General features: G+C 32.2%; 1 protein-coding gene across 2 annotated transcripts in view; it reads left to right on the forward strand.

Moving 5' to 3' along the window:
* The window catches only part of PGR (progesterone receptor), a 100274-nt gene extending 90183 nt beyond the window's left edge, over positions 1 to 10091 (forward strand). The window contains exons 7-8 of one of the 2 annotated variants that reach the window (XM_065883305.1): positions 6456 to 6613; positions 9266 to 10091. In XM_065883305.1, coding sequence (XP_065739377.1) covers positions 6456 to 6613; positions 9266 to 9421 — 314 coding nt within the window. In that variant the 3' untranslated portion in view covers positions 9422 to 10091. The remainder of the gene's footprint in view (positions 1 to 6455; positions 6614 to 9265) is intronic. The other variant, XM_065883306.1, reaches the window with a different exon arrangement.
* Positions 10092 to 10707: the final 616 nt, after the last annotated feature.

The following is a 10707-nucleotide window of genomic DNA, read 5'->3' on the forward strand; positions in this document are numbered from 1 at the left end:
CAGCAAAATATTAGCAAACTGAATTCAATAATACATTAAAAGGATAATGCACCATGATGAGGTGGGATTTATCCCAGGGATGCAAGGAAGCTTCAGTATCTGCAAATCAATCAATATAATGAAGCAAATTAACAAATTGAAGAATAAAATCCATATGATCATCTCAATAGATGCAGAAAAAGCTTCTGACAAAATTCAATATCCATTTATGATAAAAACTCTTAACAAAATGGGTGTGGCGGGAACAGATCTCAAGATAATAAAGGCCATATATGACAAACTCTCAGCCAATGTCATACTCAGTGGTGAAATCTGAAAGCATTTTCTCTGAGATCAGGAACAAGACAAAGATGCTCACTTTCATCACTTTTATTCAACATAGTATTGGAAGTTCTAGCCACAGTGTCAGAAAAGAAAAAGCAATAAATACCATCCATATTGAAAAAGAAGAAGTAAAACTGCCGCTGTTTGCAGATGACATGATACTATATGTAGAAAATCCTAAAGATGCTACCAAAAACTATTTAAACTAATAAATGATTTCAGTAAAGTTGTAGGAGAGAAAATTAATATACAGAAATATGTTGCACGTCCATACGCTTATAATAAATTATCAGAAGGATAAATTAATAAATAATTCCATTTATAATTGCATCAAAAAGAATAAAATACCTAGGAATAAATCTAACCAAAGAGATAAAAGACGAGTAATCGAAAAACTGCAAGACATTGGTGAAAGAAATTGAAAATGACACAAACAAATAGAAAGATAGACCATGCTCATGGATTGGAAGAATTAATGTTGTTAAGATGATCATACTGCCCAAGGCTATCTATAGATTCAATGCAAACCCTATCAAAATACTACAGGCATTTTCCACAGAACTAGAAAAAATAATTGTAAAATTTGTATGGAAACACATAAGACCCTGAATAGCCAAAGCAATCTTGAAAAAGAAGAATGAAGCTAGAGCTATCAAGAGCCCTGATTTCAAACTATACTACAAAGCTACAGTAATCAAAACTATGGTATTGGCACAAAAACAGACACATAGATCAATGAAACACAATTGAGATCCTAGAAATAAACCCATACTTGTAAAATCAACTAATCTAAGACAAAGGAGGAAAGAATATACAATGAAGATACAGCCTCTTTAATAAATGGTGTTGAGAAAAGTGGACAGCTACATGCAAAAGAATTAAACTGGACTACTTTCTCACACCATGTACAAAAGTAAATTCCAAATGGCTTAAAGACTTAAATGTAAGAACTGACACCATAACATTCCTACAGTATGTTTTATTGCCTATGTTTGGCAGTATGCTCTTTGACATTGGTCTTAGCAATATTCTTTGGATCTATCTCCTCAGGCAAGGCCAACAAAGGCAAAAATAAACAAATGGGACTACATCAAACTAAAGAGCTTTGCAAGGTGAAGGAAACTTTCAGCAAAATGAAAAAGTATCTTACTGAATGGGAGAAGATATTTGCAAATTCTATATTTGATAAGGAGTTAGTATCCAAAATGTACAAAGAACTCATACAACTCAATATCAAAAAACAAACAACCTGATTTAAAAATGGGCAGAGGACCTGAAGAGACATTTTTCCAAAGAAGATATTCAGATGGCCAACAGATACATGAAAAGATGCTCAATGTCCCTAATCATCAAGGAAATACAAGTCAAAACCACAATGAGATACTACTTCACACCTGTCAGAATGGCTTATCATTAAAAAAGCAACAAATAACAAATGTTGGCGAGAATGTGGAGAACAGGGAACCCTTGTGCACCATTGGTAGGATTTTAAGTTGGTACAGCCACTATGATAAATAGTATGTAAGTTCTTCAAAAAATTAAAAATAGAACTGTCATATGGTCCAGCAATTTCACTTCTGGGTATATACCTGAAGAAAACAAAAACACTAATTTGAAAAGATATATGCATACCACTGTTCATTGCAGCACTATTTATAATAGCTAAGATATGGAAGCAATCTAAGTGTCCATATATATATGTCCATAATTATATATATATATATATATATATATATATATAGGGCAATATATAATGGAATATTACTCGGCCATAAAGAAGAAATCTTGCCATTTGCAGCGACATGGATGGATCTAGAGGGTATTGTGCTAAGTGAAATAATTCAGAGAAAGACAAATATTATGTGATCTCACTTATATGTGGAATCTAAAAAACAAAACAAACAAAACAAAATGAAAACAGACTCATAGATACTGAGAACAAATAGGTGGTTGCCAGAGGGGAGGGAATAGGGAGCAAAATAGGTGAAGGGGATTAAGAGGTACAAACATCCAATTACAAAATAAATAAGCCAGGGCGTGTAATATACAGCATAAGCAATATTGCCAGTAATATAATAACTTTGTAAGTAATAACTTTGTATGGGGACAGATGTTTTCTATACTGATGGTGGTGATCATTTCATAATGTATGCAAATGTCAAATCATTATGTAGTACACCTGAAATTAACATATTGTACATCAACTATATTTCCACAAAAATTTTAATTAACTTGAAATAAATCAAAGAACTAAATCTAAGAGCTAAAACTATGAAACCCTTGGAAGAAAACATAGAGGGAAAGTTTTGTGACATTGGATTTTGCAGTGATTTCTTGGATATAACACCCAAAACACAGGCAACAAAAGAAAAAGATAAATAGACTTTATCAAAATTTAGAACCTCTGTTTATCAAAGGACACAACACAAAGAAAAGGCAATCCATTGAATCGGTGAAAATATTGAAAATCATATATCTGCTAAGGTAAAAGTATTAATATCCAGATGACATAAAGAACCTCTACAATTCAACAATAGAAAAATAAACCAATTTAAAAATAAATAAAGGTCTTGATAGACATTTCTCAAAAGAAGGTTTACAAACAGCCATTAAAATGCTCAGCATCACTAGTCATTAGAGAAACACAAATAAAAAACACAATTAGATACCACTTCACACCCATCAATATGGTTACTTACTCTCAGTAAAACAAAATATTATATTAGAAAAGAAAAGAAATCATAGTAAATGCTATATGACTTGACTGTAGTAGTATTTTGCATAGCTAAAGTAGTAAACACTGAATATTGATCTAACCAATATTAGGAAAATGATATTAGGAAGAGGAGGAATAGGAAGTTCTACATGTGTGAGTGTGTGGGTAATAGTAGATCTGGAATATGGAAATAGAACTACAGCCCCATTTTCCATACTGGAAAGTCAAAAGTTAAAAATAAAAACTCAGGGCTTCCCTGGTGGCGCAGTGGTTGAGAGTCCGCCTGCCGATGCACACGGGTTCGTGCCCCGGTCTGGGAGGATCCCACATGCCGCGGAGCAGCTGCGCCTGTGAGCCATGGCCGCTGAGCCTGCGCGTCTGGAGTGCTCCGCAATGGGAGAGGCCACAACAGTGAGAGGCCCGCGTACCGCAAAAATAAAAAAAAATAAAAAAAAAATAAATAAAAACTCAAGGATCAGCTTTATATGGATGTTATTTAAAGCTATGGAAGGAAAGATCAAAAGAAATAGTTGAAGTAATTGAAAGTGTTTGCCTGGAGCATGGCAAAATTTGGATTGCCTGGGCAGTACTTTTTGCCCTAATAAAGTTACAAAACTGATTAAATATTTTAAAACTAGGCTTTAAACCACAGACTGAGAAGAATATTTAAAATACAGCTTAGATCACTATAAACAAATACAAAACAGAAAAAAAGTCACTAAAAAGCTTAAGAAAATTGTTCAACCTCACTAATAATTAGAGAAGTGAAAATGAGATGGTATTTTATTTTTCTCTATAAAAAGCAAAGATTACCTAAAATGAAAATACTCAGTACAAGGCACACAACAGTTAACTAGTAAGAAGTAGTTTAGAAATGTATATTATCTGTGTTAAGACAGGTAATACCTTTTACTCTAATAATTCTACTTCTAAGAATATATCCATAAAAAATAAGACATTCATCATAAGTATTGTTTAGATTAGTAAAATATTCCAAATGTCAAATGATAAAGCAATTAAATAAATTGTATGTCCTACACATTTTTGTGATATGAAATTTTATGTGTGAATTAAAACATTCATTTTTGAAGAATTTTGAATGATATAAGTAAATGTTCTCAATATAATATTAGGAAATGTCTTGAAATATTGGATTGTAGGATCTCAGGTGACTTGTAATTTTCCATGTATTTTCTGTATTTTCTAAAATTTTTCCAATGAATACACGTTATTTTTAAATTAGCTAAACCAAAAAAAAGGATTCTTTTTTTAAAGTATTCTTATCTAAAATAGCATCTGGCTAACTGCCCTTCACTCACTCTCTCCCACTTACCACTAATATATTTACAAGAAATCCTAAAAACCCACATGTGGAATCAATAAGAATCTGAGAGAAAATTCTCCAATCATGTAATGCTGGGTGTAATAATTAAGAAAACAATGAATTAATGTAAAGACCTCAAAGGAAATAGAAATTTTTTGGAGAGCTGGTTCATCATAGATCTGAAATCTAGGGAAGAGAGTAGGAGAGGAGGATAATTTTCAGAGATATCCCAGGAGCATAGGATGAGAGCCTAGTGATTAGATTATCATATCCTAGGAGCATGTTGTTAGTGTTGATACTAAAAGAATGAGGCAGTGTGGAATTAGGCCCGCTTCTCTTGTAAAGAGGATAATTGGTTCAAGTCTGGTCCTAAACATTTAGATGGATAGACTGAGGGCTTTGGGTTACTAGTTTTCCAACTCTTTAAAGCCCAATGAAAAGACAGTACTTCAGTAATCAGAAGAAAAAATAATTTTACAGTCATGTTTAAGAGTGATAGAGATTTGAGGATTGGTTGGGAAGTGTAAAAAGAGTTATGGATGTTTAAAATAACTGCTGTAGGGATTTCCCTGGTGGTCCAGTGGTTAAGACTCTGAGCTTCCAATGCAGGGGGCATGGAACTAAGATCCCACATGCCATATGGTGCAGCCAAAAAAAAAAATTTTTTTTAAGTAATAAAAGGTTAAAATGGTAAATTAAAAAAATAGCTGCCATATGAAGTAAAGGGACAAGACCATAGATACACATAGCATATACATGCAAATGTATGTACAACAGTTAAGTTTTCAGTTGGAGCAAAAATCTCATATTGCCAAGATTACCTTTCTAAATCCCTTTTATACTCAGGGTGTAAGCTCTTGAAAACTCAAAACCAAAGAATTAACTTTTGGTTTCTATCGGTTTGTTATCTGCGGCCGTCTTTTTTCCAAGGGAAGTGGAAGCCAAGGTCTGATTCAGGTAGAGGGAATAAAGTAGGAGTTTTTGAAAAATGATTATTTATTTCCCTTTGCCGGACACATATGGTTGGCTTTGCTCAAATGAAGTACACTTCTCTATAGAAATACTGCTAAGGGTCAAGATCATAAATCCAGAGATTATGTGATTTTTCTTTCAGCAATCTGGATGTAGTTGCAGAAAAAGTCAGAAACTTCACTTCAGTTTGAAGATTTGTTTGTAGGACAAGTGAGACCAAAGTAAAAGGAAACAAGGAAATTGGGAGTTCTGGTAATAGAGTTGCTAAAGAAATCAACCAGGACATCTCAGACAAGTGACAACAGAAGGGCCGAAAAGATTTAGGAGAAAAGCAATAGGTAAACTGACTAGGTAGTGAAAACAAGAGAACTAGTCATAAGAGTAGGAAGTTGTGCCCAACATTTGGATGTATGAATTAAAGATTTCAGAGCTAGATATATAAATTACCAGTTAACATCATAATAGGAATGAGAGGCATTCTCAGTAAAATCAACAACAAAACAGGGGTATTTACCATTACTATTATTTTTTAATATTGTTCTGGAAGTCTTAAACAATGCATTGAACCATGAAGCAGAAATGAGAGCTACAACTGTTGGAAAAGAGAAAATGAAGCTATTATTTGAATATAGTATTGTCTTATACCGAAAAAAAAATCAAACAAAAGCTGTTAGATTTAAAAATATAAATAAATGAATAAATAAAATAGAGTAAAACCAAGTGGCTGAATATAAGAGAAAATTCAAATATCAATGGCTTTCTCTCATATCAGCAGGAAGGAGACAAAGACAAAAAAGATCCAGCATACATGTAGTAGTAAACTAAATCAAACTAAGTATTTTAGACAGGAATGTAGAATAATGTCAGGTGCTCTTTTGAGCAAATGCTAATAGCTCTAAAATAGGTAAGCTGAAATGTTCTTTAACTTACCTAGTTGTTCGTATCATATTCTTCAAAAGAACTAGAAGTTTACATGTTCTAAAACTTTTCCTATTTAAGATGTTTGTATCTAGAGTTGCAAATCAAAATAAATCATTATATAGCTCAGAAATTTATATTATAAACTGCTAGTGTCATCTTTTTTAAACATAACTGCCACTTGTAATTATCTTCTTGAAGTTCCTTTGGAAGGACTAAGAAGTCAAAGCCAGTTTGAAGAGATGAGATCAAGCTACATTAGAGAGCTCATCAAGGCAATTGGTTTGAGGCAAAAAGGAGTTGTCCCTAGCTCACAGCGTTTCTACCAACTTACGAAACTTCTTGATAACTTGCATGATGTAAGTATATTGTTTTCTAGAATATTAATGATTATTTTCTGAATTACATCTATAACTTCTTAAATGTGAAATATAAATTTTACTTCATTTGTTTTCTTCAAATTTATATTTGTACTTACATTTTAAAAACCTGCATCATACTGCTCAGAATTTATATTATGCTTTTTACATTTTCAATGTAGATCACCCAAATACCCTTTTACTAGTATTTGTATAATTTGAGAGTAATTTAATGGTTGATAGGAATTGTGATATATTTTTCTGAATATGCTCTCAAATGTTTTTGTCTTAAGCTAGAAAAGATTTTATGTATACAGGAAAAGCAAAGATATGGTTGTGGAGAATAAGACTCATACTATTTTGGATGGAGTTATAAGTCAGTAACAATGCTAATGGACAATCTGGCAGCATGTAGCAGTAGTTAAAGTTTGTGTGCTTTTCAAATTCCCACTTTTTAGGACTTATCTTAAATAAATAATTAGACAAGTATTTAAGATATGTATGCATGTATGCATCATTCCCTATACAAGAGGAAAAAAACCCTAGAAATACCTGACACCAAAACTGGGTAAATAAAATAAGATATATGGGGTTAGTCGAGACATATTGCATACAAGCTTTTATCACTACTGTGTTCAGAAACCACACTAAAATAACAACAAAGCATAAAAAAACTCTCTACTCACCAGGTCAAATTTGAGGCCTCACTGCTGAATATGAACTGACAGCCAAGATTATTAGTGATTTAGATAAAGCCTCTAAAACGTAAGGCAGAGAGCAAAATAAACAGGAAAAAATATAACTTAAAGGAAAAAGCAAGAGTGCAGAAAATAGAAGAAAGCTTCAAAAAATTAAGATATTCAGAGAAATAAGAATGATGTTGCATCCATGAAACAAGAATAGAAAACATTTTAAAAGGAACATTTAGCAAGAAAACACTTTTGGATAATTAAAGAAGAGCAGAAATTAAAAATTCAATATAAATATAAAACTCAGGAAATATAAATCTCAGGAAAACCCAGAAAAATATAACAAAAGAGATAAAGATATGAAAAAGTAGAGAGATAGCAAATTTAGGGGATTAATCCATGGGGTTCCATTCTCCAGTTAGTAGTAATTTCCAGAAGAAAGAAGAGAGAAAATCAAGGTGAGGAAATTATGTGAGAAATCATAAAAGAAAAGTTGCTAGAACTGAAGGATATGAGTTTTCTGAGTGTAAGGGCTCAGTATACAGGCACAGCACAACTGAACCAAGGCACATTGTAAAATTTCAGCATACCTGGAATAAAGAGGGTATCATAAAATATACCAATGAAAAAAGAAATAAGTCACATCAAATCATCAGGATTCAGAATGATGTTAGACTTCTCAATAGCAGTACTGGAACCCAGAAAACAATGGAGCAATACCTTCAGAATTTTCAAGGAAAGAAAAATCTTCAACAAGTTTTTTTACCAGCCAAACCATCAAACAAATATGATGGCATCATAAAAGTATTTTCAGACTTGCAAGATCTCATAGAGATTACCTCAAATACAAACTTTCTCAAGGGCACCTGCAGGATTTCTTAAAACAAAACACTGGAGTAAGCCAAAGTAGAAGATTCAACCCAAGAGAGATGCAAAGGGCTGTCCCAGCACACTAACTAATGAAGAGGATTTCAGGACACTAATACCAAGAAAAAAATGGAACTGCGCTATTACCAATTGCATGAACATATTGAAGTGAGTCTTTACAATTCTGTTAGAAAATTTGCCTATGGCTTTGTGATATAGAAAAAACAAAGGAACAGAAACATAAGGTGATTAGCCCTAGCAAAATTAAAGTAAGTCATATAACAAAGAAAATGTAATCCAGTAGGAAACAAAAATCTTTGTAATATAAATGTTAGATATCGATTTAGCCAAAAATTGAGATATAACTATATAGAGAATGGAGAGAAGAGAAAGTGTGTGTAGTTGAGGAGGGGGGTATATAGTACAAGAGAGCTAAATACTCATTTAATAGAAACTTAATAATGTAAACTTTGGAAAATAAAATTTATTAGAAATACACAGATAAATATCAAATGACACAGGCTAAAGAAGTTTAAAGTGGTTACATCTGTGTTGTTGCTGCTGTTGCTTTTGTTGGTATAGGTCTTCCAGTACTAGCTGACTTTCAAAATTATGTACATGAATTACTTTGACAAAATTAAAATTAGATTAAAATGGATTATGCTGGGTTGTTTGTACTGAAATAGAAGAGTCTATATATTGTCTATATGTTGTTAAATGAAAAAGCTGGATTAAGGAATAGACTATAAAATAATTTCATTTATGGAAATATATATGCATGTGTGCATATTATGTGTATACCTGAGTATGTATTAAAAAAAAACCCTTGAAATATACCAAAATGTTCACACTGGTTATCCTGTGGGATTACAGAATACTTTCATTTCTTTAAATCTTTCTATATATTAGGATATTTTGTCATGAGTATGTAATATTTTACATATTATGCTAGAAAGTGGAGGGAGATGTTTTCAGTTCGGTAAGAAAAAAACATCTTAAGTATTTCTATTATTAAAAAAATAAGCTGCCATGTTTGTATAGTATATGAATATATTATTTTTCTTACATGTTTCTTATCCATTTGTTAAACCAACAGCTTGTCAAACAACTTCATCTGTACTGCTTGAATACATTTATCCAGTCCCGGGCACTGAGTGTTGAATTTCCAGAAATGATGTCTGAGGTTATTGCTGCACAATTACCCAAGATCTTGGCAGGGATGGTGAAACCTCTTCTCTTTCATAAAAAGTGAATGCCGTTTTTATCTTTAAAAAATTAAATTTTGTCTGTTTTTGTTTTGGTCAGGATTATGAGGTCTCGAGTTTTTACAATGTTCTTCTCAAAGCCTTACATTTATAACATATCGTACTGTGTAAATTTCAGATAAAAGTTGTGAGGTTTAATTGATTTCCTCTATAAAGCATAATTTGAATTTTTAGTGTTTTCGTGTACCCATATTTTCTTTTAGAGTTTACAAGATTGAAAAAGTATTAGGTTGATTGTTAAAGTTAATCTTATTCATATCATTTCATACCATTTAGGTGAGATTTTTAACTTTCACATATAACAAATCTTCTACCATAGAGAAAAAAAAATCTTATACATAAAAATAAAAAGTTATTATATGTTCTTTCTATATAGCTCCCTTTGGTTCCCTAATTATATTTACAAAAATGAAACCTTAAAATGGTATGCAAAATTCTGTCTATATGAGTGTATATACATTTTCATGAGAAGGAAATTTATAACCTTAATCAGATTCTCCGAAGTGTTTTTAATGCAAAAAATATACAGAAAAAGAGTTTAAAATTCTTGAAATAGATTGATGCTCCTCAAACTAGGATAACCAGCTTATATGTTAAGACTGTTTCCCAGATTGGAAACACAAATCTCTAAGAAAGTTATTAAGGAGAGCCATAGCATTATGACAAGAGCATTATGGGTTTTGTAGTATTTCACTAATCTTTTTTTGGGAATTGTCCTGTAATAAGGTATTCTGTATCGAAATAGGAAGTTGGAAGTCAGAGAATCTGTGGCCTAACTCCACTCCTTACATCTAGGGCGTGTGGAAAGTCACTTAACCTTACTGAGTCTCACCGTTAATATTGGTGTAATAATAACTTTCCAGTAGAATGTTCCTTTCGGTGAGAGCTTCTTATTCACTTCTCAACTCAAAGAAGAAAGGAAGGCAGGCAAGCAGGGAGGGAGGAAAGGTGGGAAGAAAAAAAAAGGAGGGAAGTAAAAAAAAGAGAGAAATATTACTCTCTTTCTCCACTCAGTAGGACATATTGGACAAATCACAGTTAAAAAATTTTGAGTGTCTCTGATCCAATCTAAGAGATATTTCAGGAAACACTAGAAACTGGCTGAAAATAATACAGCCAATTACAACAACTAGAAAACCCACCATTCACTTTGTTATATGAGCTGAAAATAACCCTTTAGGAGACAAACAAGAGTTCTTTTCTGAGGTGTCACTGGAGATCCATTAAAAAAAATAAAATACACACACACATACATAAAACAGGAAGAACCACT

Source organism: Phocoena phocoena, chromosome 8, assembly GCF_963924675.1.
Source record: "Phocoena phocoena chromosome 8, mPhoPho1.1, whole genome shotgun sequence".
Classification (NCBI taxonomy): domain Eukaryota; kingdom Metazoa; phylum Chordata; class Mammalia; order Artiodactyla; family Phocoenidae; genus Phocoena; species Phocoena phocoena.